Raw genomic sequence first — 16205 nt, 5'->3', positions numbered from 1 at the left:
GAAATCACTCTTTGTTTCCTCCACTGCCTTAACACAACCACGTTTGCCTTTTTGAAGATACATTTAATTTCCTCCAGGAACATGCTGTCAAGCAGCCAGGAGCCTTCAGTAAAAGGAATATTTGGGTCACACAGTGTATTGTTCAAGTGGCCAGGATCTAGTGTCCTTTTTTGCTGTTCATTGTGGCATGTTGGAGACAAAGTTCTTATGCAGAGATATTGATTTCTTTTCCTTTCAAAGTCATTATTAAAATTATATCTATAATGTATTGTGGGAAGGAGAAGAGACGTTGTGGCCAGCTCTTTGGGCAGTGCTCTTACTGTCACCAATAGGATGCTTCTCTAGCTCAGCAACTTTGTAAATACCATATTTTTTCCTTTTTTTCCTTTTTTTGTTACAGCTTCAGAAAGTATCATCTCAGTTCCCACCATCATGGAGGATGATGACCAAGAGGTGGATTCTGCTGATGAATCAGTTTCCAATGATATGATTGCTGCTACAGATGAGCCTTCTAAGATGTCTTCTGCAACAGGACGGAGGATACGGCGGTTCAAGCAAGAGTGGCTTAAAAAGTTTTGGTTTCTGCGGTACTCCCCGACACTGAATGAGATGTGGTGCCATGTCTGTAGGCAGTACACAGTGCAATCTTCTCGGACTTCAGCCTTCATCATTGGCTCTAAGCAGTTCAAGATACACACGATAAAGCTTCACAGCCAGAGCAACCTCCACAAGAAGTGCCTGCAGCTTTACAAGCTCAGGATGCACCCAGAGAAGACAGAAGAGATGTGCCGAAATATGACCCTGCTCTTCAACACAGCCTACCACCTGGCCCTGGAGGGCAGGCCCTACTACGACTTTCGGCCTCTGGCAGAACTACTGAGAAAGTGTGAACTGAAGGTGGTGGATCAGTACATGAATGAGGGAGACTGCCAAATCTTAATTCACCATATTGCCCGCGCTCTCCGAGAGGACCTGGTGGAGCGCATCCGGCAGTCTCCCTTCCTCAGCATCATTCTGGATGGGCAGAGCGACGACTTGCTTGCAGATACAGTTGCAGTCTACGTGCAGTACACCAGCAGTGATGGGCCTCCAGCAACTGAATTCCTGTCTCTTCAGGAGCTCGGCTTTTCTACAACAGACAGTTACCTTCAAGCATTAGATCGGGCTTTTTCCAGCCTGGGAATACGATTGCAGGATGAGAAGCCAACTATCGGCTTGGGAGTTGATGGTGCTAACATTACCGCCAGCCTGAGAGCCAACTTGTTCATGACAATCAGAAAGACCTTGCCCTGGCTTCTCTGTCTTCCCTTTATGGTGCATAGGCCCCACTTGGAAATTTTGGATGCCATTAGTGGGAAGGAACTACCATGTCTGGAGGAGCTAGAAAACAATTTGAAGCAACTGCTCAGTTTCTATCGTTATTCTCCCCGACTCATGTGTGAGTTAAGGGTCACTGCTGCCACTCTGTGTGAGGAGACTGAGTTCCTGGGGGACATTCGAGCAGTGAAGTGGATCATTGGGGAGCAGAACGTGCTCAACGCTCTCATCAAGGATTACCTTGAGGTTGTAGCCCATCTCAAAGATGTCAGTGGCCAAACCCAAAGGGCAGATGCTTCTGCCATTGCCTTGGCCCTCCTGCAGTTCCTGATGGACTACCAGTCGATTAAGCTCATCTACTTCCTGCTGGATGTGATCGCTGTGCTTTCACGCCTTGCCTACGTCTTCCAAGGGGAGTACCTTCTTGTGTCACAGGTGGATGATAAAATAGAGGAGGCCATCCAGGAGATCAGCCGGCTAGCAGACTCCCCTGGGGAGTACTTGCAGGAGTTTGAGGAAAACTTCCGTGAAAGCTTTAATGGCATTGCTGTGAAAAATCTACGGGTGGCTGAAGCCAAATTCCAGTCGATCAGAGAAAAGATCTGCCAGAAGACCCAGGTGATCCTAGCCCAAAGGTTTGATTCCCGCAGCCGGACATTTGTGAAGGCCTGTCAGGTATTTGACCTTGCAGCTTGGCCCAGAAGCACTGATGAGCTCATGAGCTATGGGAAGGAGGATATGGTACAAATATTTGAACACCTGGAGACAGTCCCATCATTTTCCAGAGAAGTTTGCCGAGAAGGGATGGACACTCGAGGGAGTCTGCTGATGGAGTGGCGGGAACTCAAGGTGGATTATTATACCAAAAATGGTTTTAAAGATTTGCTCAGTCACATTTGTAAATACAAACAGAGATTTCCCCTCCTAAATAAAATAGTCCAGATCCTCAAAGTCCTTCCCACCTCTTCAGCCTGCTGTGAGAAGGGGCGCACCGCCCTGCAGAGAGTGCGCAAGAACAACCGCTCCCGGCTGACGCTGGAGCAGCTCAGTGACCTGTTGACAGTTGCTGTTAACGGGCCGCCCATTGCCAACTTCGATTGCAAAAGGGCTCTCGATAGCTGGTTCGAGGAGAAGTCAGGCAACAGTTACGCGCTCTCGGCCGAAATGCTGAGCAGGATGTCATCTCTTGACCAGAAGCCGATGTTGCAGAGCATGGACCACGGCTCTGAGTTTTACCCTGATATTTAGGAAGGAATGCCTCAGATCAGATAATTTTTTTAATCTATACTCTAAACTTTGATATATTATATAAAATATATATATTATCTATATTAAGGAAAAACCCACACTGAAAATTTAAGACGATGTGCGTCTGATAGAAGCTAAGCAGAATTTTAAAGATTGAGACAATGTTTAGACATTTACTGGTGTCTCCAACCATGGCAGCTGCAATGTAGGTGGCAACATTTCATTCTTTAGAAGCATGTGCTGGGGCCATACTCTACATGTTCAAACCTAACAACCTATAAGCTAGACAACGGGTCTTTGTCAGCCTCATCCTCCCAGCAGTTTCCTTTGTATGTGTGTTGCCAGTTTGCTGGGTTGTTTTTTGTTTTGTTTTGTTTCATTTTGGGGTTGTTTGTTTGTTTGTTTGTTTGTTTGTTTTTCCCTCGGTTTCAATCTCTGCCTCTCTTTCCATTGTTCAGCCCAGTTATTGAGCCATTTGAGCCTTTTGTTGGCAACCATCAGATTTCTAATTTCTGACAGAGCAACCCGTGTGTTTTGTTGCCCCCAGTTCTCTTCAGCTGAGTGGAAGCTTTTTTCACTCAAAAAATTACCGACAGGAGAGGAGGGCTGGGGGCATTATTTTGGGTTTTTATTCTGATTTAGAAACAAATGCCTCCACTAAACTGTGATGCCCCTTTCTCAGTTCTCCCTACCTTTGGGCTGTAGAGTAATACTTGGCTTTCAGCTCCTTTTATGATAACCGTAGTACCAGTCTATCATACATATGTTATAACATGATGTCATGTGCAGACTATAAAATAGCAAAATAGAGAAGGCAGGGGGAAATTTTTGCATTTATATTTTTATATTGTATGAGATAAATATATATATATATATACAACTATTCATTCAAAACCAGGGCTGCTGTGGAAGCTAGACAGCCAATGAGTCGAGAGCCATCTCTGGGCGGAGATTCAAAGGCTGAAAAATTATATTCTAATTTACATTATTTATACCATGTCTTTATAATCCTAGATTGTTGTGGGGTTTTTGTTTTGTTTTGTTTTGTTTTGTTTTGTTTGGAATGACTGAAAGAAAAATCTGCTGCAGTTTGGTGGCAGGAGCTATCAATGCAAGATTATCTTGGATTATAATCATGTGTGATGTCCTACAAAGGTTCACTTACTCTCTTGTGACCAAGGTAACATGTTCCACAGCACAGCAGACTGATGACAGCAGGAGGAAGGAATGCTCTGCTTCTTCCTGCAAAATATTTCTTCCTTTCTTGAAGGAATGCAGAGTCCAGCTGAAATGTGAATTGGGGGACTTGCACCTTCCATCACAAAGAGATTGTTCTGTGGGCTTGGGGCTCTTCTTTGTTTTATTTTTTTGAAGTAAACAAGCTCCATCCACACAATATCACTTCAGGTTAGAAAAGAGAAAAAAAAACCACAAAAAACACAAAAAAAAAACCCCAACCTACCAAAAAAAACCCCACACAAACAAAAAAGGTGCAAAAACTCCACAGATGCTAGTGCCTTGCCCTGCTGATGTGGCATGGACAGCACCAACCTGACCAGACCATTGTGGGAGTGAGACGTGTTGTCCAAAAGGTGTCCAAGCCAACATGTTCTCACTTCCCAGAGGGATGAGCTTTGTGCCAAGCTGTGTTGTTTGGAAACATGATGGTGGTATCAGCAACACTGAACCTTTCCTTTCTCCTGTTACCCCCCTGCCCTTGGTCTTGGTGCTAAGATATCTCTAGAACCGTTGCTGCTAGTTAATAGCTTTTCATTTATATAAATATATATATATATATATATATAATATTATTTTATTTTTTAAACTTTTTTGTTTGTTTTCAATGGAGATGTAGCATGTTTGGAACTGATCTCTCTCTGAGTCACTTTCACTGCCAGGGTTCACGCACTGTCTTCCCCAGGAAAACACACACTTCTACCTAGGTCTCACTCACCTCCTGCTAACCCCTTTGCCTTCAGCAGAACTTCACAGCCAGCACTGGCAGAGGTGTGCAGCCAAGCCACTATGGACTGGTTCAACTTTCAGACCACACAGGAACAGCCAGGCTGGTGTTGGTCAGGGTTTTGGAAGTGTTTGCCTCTGTCCCTGTCGGACTGAGGAGGGACTGAGCCCACCCAAAACATGAGTGGTGCCCTGTCCTTGTGTCCTGACACTGCCCCTTCGCTGTAAAACAGGGCCTTCCAGTCAGATGGTCCGAGTGGAGCAGAGTGGACCCTGTGAATGTAGCCCTGTGAGGGCTGGTCAGCACCCTCTGTAGCACTTACCCCTTGCCTTACCTCTGACAGCACGTGCAGCCTGAGGCTGGCTCGGGCAGGAGAGGGCAGCTGCACCAGGGCCACCCAGCTGCTGCCAAACTGCCGCCAGGGGTGCAGGCGCTGGGTGCTCTTCCTTGTGGTCCTCATGGAAATGGCACAAGCTAGGTCAGGGCGTCCCACAGTTGCAACAGAGGGGCGTTGATATGACACACCCAGGAAGCATGAAAAATGGCTTTGTTTTCATGCTTTCCTGTATTTTCTTACAAATTTTATGATCAAGTTGATCCATTCATCCAGAGCAGTGAAAATTAAACTGGAAACCCCCTGCTAGCTGTACAGCCTTGGGTGGTTGTTGGCCTGACCATGAAGTAGGGATCTCTCCACACAAGGGGCTTGTAGCTCTCCAGGCATGGTTTGAATTGGCTCTGCTCAGGGTGCTGCCACAAAGCTCTGGAGCTGCTACCTACTAGGGAGGTGGCAGGTTCCCTTCCTTTTTAAACTTGAGGAGATGTAAAAAGATAGAAAAACTGCTGCTCCTTTAGTTTCTGACTGGAGATGGGCAAGGTGAGCATAGGTCACAGAATCCATAGAACTCCATAGCTCTTCGTGGGTAGAGAGGAAAAATTACCTGCCTTTCTGTTTGCAGCAGCAAAAGCTCCTTGGCATAGAGGCCCATCAAAGTGCCTGGCCTACATGGAGGGAAGGAACATTTGGGGACAGTCTCCAGTCTCCAGACACCTTTGGAGAGAGGAATGCTCCCCCAGGGCTTGTGTTGAGCAGCTCAAGAGGCCTGTTTACAACTCTCCATCCAAGCCTCCTAACGTTTGCTACTGGGGAGGAAATGGCAAGGTGAAAGTTGCCAGTGGCCTGTTCAGAAATTATTCTTCCTATTTGTCACTCCTTCCCTTTGGTTCACTTGCAAATCCTGCTTTCATCAGTGACACCTTTCACTGGCAGCTTTTATTTCTAATGGTGCAGTGAAATGTGCAGCATGTGGTGATATTCTCTGGCATCCAGCTGACACAGGCAGAGCACTTGTTCCTTTAGCAAATAACTGCTTGCAAACAGTGATTTCCTGCCACTGGATGTTGTGGTTACGGTGATAGGAAAGGTCAGAGACCCTTTACCTTGGTAATGAGGATAGACAAGAGCTTGGTAGAGCAGCTGGCCCAACCCAGCCCAGCCCAGCCCAGCTCCTCCAACACAATTCCCTGTTACCCACACATCAGAAAATAAACCTGGCCTTTTTCCTAGGGTAATGCAGGTGCTTTGCAAGCTTTTTCTCCAGGTTAACCTGCCTATCTCATATCTGTAGGTCTTACTTTCATGGATAGTCTGTGGATGGAAACATGACTACCAGCATAGACAAGATAGGGAGGAGGGAGGAATATCAGTGCAGAGCACCCCTGGCTTCCTAGGGCTCCCAAGCCTTTCCCAGGTGCAACTCTGTGCCTGTATTTCTGGGCCCAGCCTGGTGGCAGTGAGGCCAGGAGGCAGCAGCAGGAATGGGGAGGGCTTAACAGGGTGCTGAGGGAGGCCTCCGTGGCTCCAAGTTTGCCATGCCTTGAGTTTAATCAATGCCTTTCCTGCTGTGCTGAGAGAGCGAGAGAAGCTGTTTTGAATGTGTTGCTCACAGTGTCTTGAACTGGTTAGGCTACAAGGACAGAGGATTCAGTTTTTCTTGAATGAGCTCTTTTTTGTCTCCTTTCCCTGCATCTTAGCTATGGCATCTGACTGTGAATAATGCACACTTCTCCAAACCCTCAGGTGTGTATTTCTAGCCCATGGGATTTTTGGTTGCCAATTTCCCTTCCCCACTTTTTGCTCAGGCTCCTTGCCTCTTTTACCCTGCTGTGAAGCAGAAATCTGTGAAGCACATTTAGACGTGTCCTTCTGCAGGGCTCACCTTGTGTCCACAGGGATCCAGGCCCTCCAGCCACGAGACCGACCTCAGCAGGGATAATCCTCACAGGAAACCAAAGCTCTTCCCATGCCAGCAAAAGCACACAGAAGTTACAGGGGCTGTGAGGGGACACAGTGGGCAGGGTCCTCGTGTGGTGTTTGCCTTGGGTCTTGAGCCAACTGCACCCATGTCCCCTGTACTGGTGACGCTCTTGCTGGTATGATTGTTCAGACATGATTCAGGCTCAGTCCATCTCTTTCTCACAGCACAAACTCAACCAGATGGCCCGCAGGGTCTTTGGAGTTCCCCTCCTTTCTTATGTCATGAGAATTGCTGTTTGTTTTGACCAGTGCCTAGACAGCTGGCTTGCAAATAAGCAGCAACAGCCTCTGCTTTTGCAGATTCCCCTTTCACCCCTGTTAAAAGAGGTCTTAAAAGCAGAGAAATGGTACGTTAATCCCCCAGCCATTGTATCCAATGCAGTAATGCCTATGCAATTCCTGTCTCCCTTGGAGACACGTATGATGTGTGTGCATGTAAGCTAGTGTATGTATACAGTACATATGCATATGGTCTATATATTGTATATACGCACATCCCAGTACATATACACACAGTACAAAAGATTAAAATCACATGCTTATATATCTATAAATGAAATCCTATATATTTATATATTTCTATGTTTTCAATAGATATAAAAATATAATATAGAGATAGACTCAACCACCCTTGTGTAAGGCTGGCCCTGTGTTCTAGCACAAGGCACGTAACACTGAAGACTTTGGACTATGGGATGGTTTTAGCCATACACTGAGGCCTACATTTACATGTATAGTACTCTGTGGAGAGGGGCTTGGCTGTGTTTAGGCCAGGGGGTTTCCTTGCTGGCATGTTAACCAAGTGATAAATAAGGTTTGTTTAATAATGGAATGTCTTGGTAGGGGAAAATGCTTGAGTGTCCTCCCAAGAAAGCCTCTTGCTGGGAGCCTGTGTGTTCACTCTTGGACACATATCCACCCTCACATGCACTTTTGTCTCTCTGCATGGACACGGTTGGCAACTGCGGGCACTGGTGCTGAGGAAACGTGGCTTTTTGCAGTTCCTCCTGGCATTCTTCAGCAGTTGCCAGCACTCTGCCAGGGAGACCCTGCGCTGGCCAGCACTCATGCGGCCCCAGCGAGAGTGTGGGTGCACTTGCAGGCGACGGTCAGCGACACAGCCGTGGCGCTGGGATAAAGGCAGCAGGAGAGCCAAGGCGGATTTGAGCAGAGGAAAGGTTACGGCCACGCAGGTGGTGCTGGCAGGGATAGTGTACGGAGCTGGAACAGTGCAAACGAGAAGGAATCGTGAAGTCGGAGCAGAATAGGGATAAGAGTGCCCGATCCCAGTTGGGAAGGCACACCCAGCTCTGTTGGGTCAGGCTGGCTGCTGTTCTGCTGCTGGAGCCACTCTGCTCCCTCAGGTCTCACAGCTGCTCCTCAGCCTGTGAGCAGTCTGCCTGGCCAGGGGCCCAGGGAGGCTTTCTGGAGGAAGGGGAATGATGTGATTGTATGGAAGACATGGTCAGTGTCACACGTGTGCCTTTGGGCCCCAGGACACAGCGTTCGGACCTTGCCAGGCTGAAGCACCAAAGGGCGCAGCCCTCTTACCCTGCCTCTGCAAAGAGACACCTGCTTTCCCATGACCAGCATTTCTGTGCTGGGGTGGGGGTGGATCAGCCCTCCCTGAGTATCTGCTGATGCCTGTGGGATGGGCAGCTCTCTCATCCCTCCATCCCTCCCTTCACTCAGCCACACGTAGGACTCTGGCCCTGCTGCATCCTGAAGCCTTTGGCTGACACCTGAGAGGATCTGAGAGGTGCCTCTGGCCGGTCCAACAGCAGGTGGTCAGTCAGCGAGCTGCTTCCCCACAAGGGTTGGAGGGAAAGCATGGAGGTTTGCCTTTGCAGCTCCACACCAGGCCTGGCAACCACTGCACTCCTTGCCGTTTGTTTTATTTGTTGACTTTGGTTGGGAGGAGGGTGAGTTGTAATTCCGACATCCGAATGGATCATTACACTGGTTTTGCATGAGCAGATGCTGTGCAAGCTGTCCCCAGGCCCTGTCACACACCTCAGTGCCCTCTCCCAGGCCTCTCTCCTCCACACAACTGGTAATCCACCTCAGCCGCCCCTGCCCGGCGGCGGCTCCCCGCTCTGCCGCAGCCCCTCAGCGGCGGGGAGCTCTCAGCACCTGTTCCTCACAAACCTCAGAGACAGTTTTCTCGCTCCAGCCCCCTCCTTCCGAAGCCACTGACACCCGCGCCAGCCCGGCCCGCGGCCTCGCCTCCCAGCCGCCCTGCTGGTGGTGCTGCCGCCCGGCGAGGGGCTCCCATGCACTGCACCTCATGTCGAATAAGCTCGCTGGGCTACGCGGGGAACCACGTCTCATATGCTGTAATGTCCCAAATGCTACGGGAGGGGTACGGAGTTTTCTGCCAGTCATGGCATCCTCATAGACTCACCCGACAGTTAGCAAAAATGCATTTCTACTTCCAGAAAATGAGGTTTTGTCTCAAACCTCTCCGTATCCACGTCCAAGCACAGCCCTGCTGAACTGTTTCAAGCGATCTCTCACCCACCCACTCACCCACCACACACACATATGAAATGAGAGAAAAATATCTAGACGTCTATTACTATATATGTATTAATATGTTAATATCACTCTTTTGGAGATATTAAAATGTTATTACTTTACAGACTATGCTTTATAGTACCTGTGTGAAAGGACCTAGGACACTGGATACGAATAGAGCTATGTTGATATATCATGGTATGTACACAAGAACTTTCCTTTTGTCATATTATCCTTGTAATGTAAAATGATTGTTAATAAAAAGAAAAAAAGCATTTAAATTTATCAAGTTGGGTTGCCAGTTATTTGAATTGTTCTTGGAGGTTAATGTCATTTTGACAGATGAAGGGCATCTAAGCTGATGCACTCCCATTTCCCTCAGCCCAGGGCTATAAAGAGCAGATCCAGTGCTGATTAATCCAGAAGGGTGAGCTGCAGCCCCCTGGGGTGCTGCTGGTAGTTCTCCCTCCTGAGTGACTGGCTCCTGACATGCTGAGTGCCACTGCGGCCCTTTGAAGTCCTCACCTTGGGGAGCGGGTCCAGCGTGTCCTGTGATGGAGCTGCCTTGTTTCCCCATGGGCTGGGTTATCCCAGTGCTGTGCCAGGGCTGCAGCAGGCAGACCAGGAGCTGGCACCTCCCAGCAGCTCAGGGCTGCTCTGGGTCAGCCCTGGCAGCTACATCAGCACATGCTCTTTTTGGGTAGGGATGCAGAGTGGGTGCCCTTGAGGCTTCTCACACCCTTTCTAGTCAGGTGCAGTGGTATTACCTTTAGCTTTGCTGTGGTGGGCTGGGCTTGTCAAGTGGATTGACAAAGCTGTACGTATGTGCCTGGTTTGGATTGAAGGACGGGGAGACTTTTCTTGATCTCTAAATGCTCTAAATCCAGGGGAAGCTAGGCTTTTTCTATCCTTAAAAGAGAGGGCTGACTTTGAATTTTTGGACACTGGGCTTTTAAAAGTGCAACTTTTAAAACAGTTCGATGTATTAAGAGTATTTTTGTACATGGAAGATCTGAACCCAAGATCTTCCATGTACAAAATGGGAAGAGAGCCAATATCTGAAATGAGTACATGGGTCCATGGGTTAGTCCTGGGCTGTGGATTGTGTTTGCTGTCCAAACAGCTGAAAACATTGCTTCCATGGGCTGAGTCTGGCTGCTGCTGTGGATACACCTCACAGCAAAGGATACACCTTGCAGCAAAGGCACCACAGGGACTATGGTTCAGATTTGCACGGCAGTACAAGCAGGGACAACCTTGCAAAGGTTTAGTCCATCCCTGGGCGACAGGTATAGCTAGAGAGAAACACAGGCAGAAAACAAAGCCATTCCAGCACAAACAGTTGCTGGCTCAGCTGTAAATGTGTCCATGTGGCAGTGGAGGGAAGCAGAAAACAAGGAGCAAGCTGTGCAGCTGAGGGTGTAGATCCTGGGTGTGGCACTGCATACTGTTGAGTGTTGATACTGATAGTATTGCTGAGCTTCAGTGTGTAGGGATGGAAGCATCAACAGGACTGGCTCTTTAATCCTGTCTGAAGCAATTCTGATTTTCCAATTAGCGCAGGGGAACCGTGCATGTAGACCCATCAATTCCCACAAGTGAAGGGCTGTGCAGAAATTTTGAGTTCAGAGTGAATGCCTCCAAATTTTAATGGAGAGTAGACCCTGGGGCTGGAAGTGAGTGGCAGTTTCTCATCTGAGAAGTGAAAATAGCCCCAAATTAGTAATCCAATAGGTCTGATAGGAAAGGCTGTTTGCTGTTTTAGTGACTTCCTCAAAGTCCACTTCATTGAACATACCACATGTTACACACAGTGTAATTACACACAGTTTGTAATTTTCTGGTAGCTTTCACTGTAGTGATTTGAAATTGCTTATTTTTGAGCAGTAAGCAAGCCCAGCAAAATCCTGGTGGTTGGTGGGGCTTAGCTTCAGTTGGGAACCTGGGCACCTGTCAGTCAGCAGTGAAAGCCTCATCTCTGGGGCTTTTGCTTTTGCTAGTCAATTGACAGCATGAAGGCAGGACAATACTTCACTTTCAGCAGCTCAACCATGTGTAAAGAATCAGAACTGCTTGTGAAATGCATTGCTGCATTGTAATTCATTTCCTACAGGCAATTTTGTGCTATGGACTCTAGTTAGTCAACCTTGGCAGTGATCGGCCTCCTTGCTGGTAACTTCAAACCAATGACTTAAAAGCAAGATCCCTGCAAGCAAAGTGCACTATCTGAGCTTTTATCAGGAATGGAAGCTTGCACAAAATTCATCTGATCTAGGCCTAAAGGTGCCCTTCACTTTTAGGAGCAGTGATTCTCATGTCAATATGAGTGAAAAGGAAATTGAAAAATTCCTCAGTGATGGTTGTCATAGCACTAAAGCCTGCCACGCACTTCCCCAGCTCTGTTGGTGTCCTGGATATGCTCCATGGAGCTGACTGTTGTTAGCAGCTGGTGCTAGAAACATCATTTAGCAAAAAAAACTGGACATGTTTCTTCCTGGAAGCAGGAGGTGTGGGGCCTATGATGCCAAGAGCAGGTTTGCAGCACTTCCAGGGGTCCATCTTCCCTATCTTACTCTCCTGAGGCAGAGGGAAAAGCACAGGCAGCGGAGCACATGGGTGGGTTTAAACAGGTGGCCCCCAAGATGTTTAAATCATAGGGCAGATATCTGGGCAGTGCCAGGTCCAGCTCTGCAGTGGCACAGAGGACCAGGGGCTGTTTCTGGCAGAGCTGTTGCCATACACCACACAAATGGAGCCACAGCTCATTTACAAAGGGCTCTAAAAATATCTGCTGGATAATCAAAGGCTCCCACAGCACAGCGTATGTGCTAGCTAGACTTTTTGGTTCTCTGAAGTCCTCTATTTGAAGTTGTTTTGATCAAGGAGAAAAACAAGTGTGCTGTCTGCACGGCTGCCAGACACCCTGTTTCTGGGGACACTGGTGGTACCTCTGCAGACACACGGGGGGGAGTGCCTGGCAGAGGTGCCAGGGCTGGGATGGGGAGCCACGTGCAGCAGAGTGTCAGGAGTGGCAGAGCTGCCCTCCAGGCCACCACTGCACTTTGTTGGTGTCCAGGAGAGCTGTCTGGAGAACTGGCTAGTGTGTTGGATTTAGGTGCGACTTGTTTTCTCAGGGGCGTCTCGGAGCTCTGTCCTCTCTGGGTTCATTCCACATTCAGTGATCACTAAGGGTTCAGGGAAGTGGAGGAGCCAACTGCAGACCTTCACTAGCACTGGCAATACTGTGATATAAATGCTGGATTAGGTGCTACACTCTATTGGCAGACAGAGGATTACAGGACAATCCCAGTTTAATTTTAAATACTGTAGGGGGAAAAAAGCTTCTAATAAATATGAAGTGACAATGAACAGCAGGGTTAAGAGAAGAATGGTTCTGTGGCAGTTATTGCTGCTGTTCAATATGCTGAGCTGGGAATTACTGAGAAACCCTGTGCAAATCCCCCAGGTGGGAAGGATTGTCCCTGGCAGATGCACCACCCGTATTCAGCTCACTGTGCAGCAAAAATACAGCTTTTGCCTTCGTCTCTACAGTAAATTCTTCAGTGCCATCTGCCTCGCTGTGCAGCTGACAGGCACCCCTCTTTGCAAAGCTAGCAACAGCCTGGGGCTCTGCAGACTGGCTTTGTTTTCTCTCCTTGTGCTTTAACGCTGACTGTGATGGGTGAGAGTGCCCCCAAACTGTCAGTGAGGTAAATACTTCCTGCTCCTGCTCAAAAAATCTCTTTTCTTTTACTTTTATGTGCAGGTTTTTGATCTGTGTGTCTTGTTAGGAACCAGCTAATTCTGGTGATTGTATTAGGTCAGCCAAGCATGATTTCCTCCTAATGAATGCATGGTTTACAGAGTATCATCAACACCAACTTGAAAGTACTGAGACTGGCAAAAAACAAAATAATAACTTAAAAAAAACCCCTCTAAATTCACTTCTTAGTTTTGTTTCAGAGATGGAGCCAGTGTCTGGGAAGAAACTGGTTCCCAGATCCCATTCTCTAATCTTCTTGTAGCTCCTTTAGAGCTTTGTTTTGCTGCCACCTTGCTGAAAAGGCCAATAGATTTCTTGTGCTTGCCCTTGGACAGGACTCTATTGCTGACTCCTCCTCTTCTCTTCGTACACCCATCCTTTGATGACACCCTTCAGAGCATCTTCTGTAGGCTCATGCCAGCACTCCGTGACCCTGACATGAGCTGCAAGCAGAGGGGACTTACTGTAGAGTAAACAATGCAGACACAGCACTGGTACAGCTTGGAATTATTTACTTGCAGTGTTTTACATGTTGTGCTGTAATATAAGACACAATGGCTGAGCATCATGCTCCGATTTTGTGCATTGGACTGTGAGAATAATATAAAGTCCTGACAAACAATATCTGGCCTTGTACAATAAACGCACTGGGACACCAAAGGAACAAGTAAGCAGAAAAGCCCCCTCATGCTGGAAGGCCACAAATCACTATTTCACTTTGCTACTTTTCTTGTGCATATTGAAAACAGAAGAAATAATATTATGTGTTGAGTGTTACTATTTACTCATCATGCTTATCTTTCAACAAATTAACCAAATACATTTTAATACCTAGTTAAATTCTGAAACACATAAAAATGCTGTCAAAGCTGTGTCCTTTAATTCAATCAGACTTCAAACTGACCTTCAAAAGAGTTCAAGAAGCACGGTCCAAGCCACTTTAGCTTCCAGTTCTTAATAAATCTCATTGTAGTCGACTCACCTTAGACATTAGGAAAATTTGGGCAAACCTTGTGCTATAATTCTAGGGCCCAAATGACAACCTACTTCATTCTGGGAAAAAAAAAAAAAAAAGTGGTTTTGAATGCTACTGCCAGATAATAATGAAGACAGACACTAGCAAAATACAAGTTACCGCCGTTCAAGGTATTGAAAGCCCATCAGTACCTGGCAGAAAATAATTGAGCCTGAAAATTTTCCCAGTCCTGCTGAAAGGAATTTTCCATTGCTTTCTGATGTATTACCTCTTTGCAAAGCAAACATGTTTCTTATTAGCATGCAAGGATATTTGGGACAACAATTGAGGAGAAAACCCTGCACGGAAAAAATATTACCCTTACAGGGCACCAGCTGTAACCACTCCCCTTACAACTGGGGAAGGGTGCTGAGGGTAGTAATGAGTCTAAAACATCCCAGATATTTTAGTGATTATTGATGATTTGTGCTTATTAATCCTTCTACTGTAGGAAAAATTGCTTAAAATCAAACTAGATCGTTTTTAGGGAGGAAGATCTAGCTCTGAGGGCAGGTTGAGGCAAAACAACAGATGACTACAGTCTATATTGTAACAAAGGAACTCAACGTAGCCACAAGTCATTTCCTCTGGCCTCTTAGCCCCCTCCTCTGAGCAGAGGTCACCTTTCCCAGGCAAAGCTGGGTAATATACTGGGAGCTGCATTTCTCAGGCTTTTTTACAGTAATCTGGTTGTTTGTGCTTTGTCACTGGATGAGGGACTGTGAATCCCTGTCCTTAAACTCACAATTCTGACCTTTAGTGAAAAGGATAATTCATTCTAACCAGGTAGACTGCCTCCCACCATGGTTTTTTTGTTTGTTTGTTTGTTTGTTTTCTCCTTCCCTATTCCCTATAGTCTCTTGGCTTCCAGCTTCATGTTAATTCTTATAACAGGCAAAATAATCAGTCCAGCCACTAACTAGCCACTGGGGACTCTTGTGGCTGCTTTTGGTCACACATATGTCTTAGGAACATTAATTGCCATAACTGGGGTTTTTTGCTTCTTCTCTTATGACACAATTTATAAGCAGCATCCTTTAATTTAATACACAGTGGTGCTTGCTGATGCTCCTGCATTTTCAGCTTCAGGAGCTGAAAACAGAGGGTCTGTCTGGCTCTGTCCTTAGTGCACTTCAGTGATACTTTGGCAGCTCAAGTTGCTGAAGCTGCTTGATACAATGGCATTTCCAAATACTTCGGATTTATCTTCATGACTTTGTCAGCTACCACAAGCATTCCAGCCCTTCGTCTGCTGGGACAGTGTCGCGCCTCGGCCCTTGGGGTGCTGAGGCTCAGGCACAGCCAGGTACTGCTGCTCAGGCTGTTGTGAGGGACGAGGGCAGGGCGCGGGCAGACGCTGGAATGCGATGGGTGACACACAGCCCCCGTCAGCAGAGTTCAAAGGGCCGGGCTGGGCGCCCCTGCCCCTCGGGTACCACACGTCCGCAGCATTCCGCGTCCCGTTACGTGCCCGCTGTCAGCCCCGGCGAGCGGCCGCCTCCTCCCAGGGGCTCCTGGCAGCCTTTGTTCGGGCTGTGCTGATGGCCAGGAGCATTCTTTGCAGGCTAAGATGCCAGACAAGAAGAATGATCCATCCGGGGCAGATGTATGCATTTTCACTCTTTCTCTCTTTCCCATTAAATCCCACTGCAGCAAAGGAGGAAACAATGCCGTTCATTAACACTGATGGCACCGCTTGCCTCCTAAGACAGATTCGTGGTTAAGTAGTGTGTATACACAGTATTTGCTGTAAAAGAGGACATTGTTTTGAACAGCTAAGTCAGATTCTGAGGAGCTATTCTTTTAAATGCCATAGGATTGATTGATATCTATTACAGGGTGCGCCAGAATCACCAGGGCACAGGCAGATAATGCTGTTTACAATCAGTCATCAAGATGTTATAAAAGGCTCAGTGAAACAAGCAGGATGCAGAACTAGAGGAGTTGGCAGCAAGGCAAATATTTGGCCCTTCAGGCTTTCCCTTGCCAGCCAAATAGCATCATTGTGTGAAGTTATCCTTCTTATCATTAGCCTTCAAAAATAACAGTGCTGCCTGGAACCTAT

At 47.2% G+C, this 16205-nt stretch overlaps 1 protein-coding gene across 5 annotated transcripts in view; it reads left to right on the top strand.

The window, feature by feature from the left end:
* Positions 1–9628, top strand: part of PRDM11 (PR/SET domain 11) — a 48334-nt gene extending 38706 nt beyond the window's left edge. For all 5 annotated transcript variants that reach the window (XM_058025487.1, XM_058025488.1, XM_058025486.1 and 2 more), the window contains one exon: positions 401–9628. In XM_058025487.1, coding sequence (XP_057881470.1) covers positions 401–2565 — 2165 coding nt within the window. In that variant the 3' untranslated portion in view covers positions 2566–9628. The remainder of the gene's footprint in view (positions 1–400) is intronic.
* Positions 9629–16205: the final 6577 nt, after the last annotated feature.

This window comes from Melospiza georgiana, chromosome 6 (assembly GCF_028018845.1).
Source record: "Melospiza georgiana isolate bMelGeo1 chromosome 6, bMelGeo1.pri, whole genome shotgun sequence".
Lineage (NCBI taxonomy): Eukaryota > Metazoa > Chordata > Aves > Passeriformes > Passerellidae > Melospiza > Melospiza georgiana.
The sequence above is the reverse complement of the archived record's forward strand: the minus strand, read 5'-3'. Positions and strand labels throughout refer to the sequence as shown.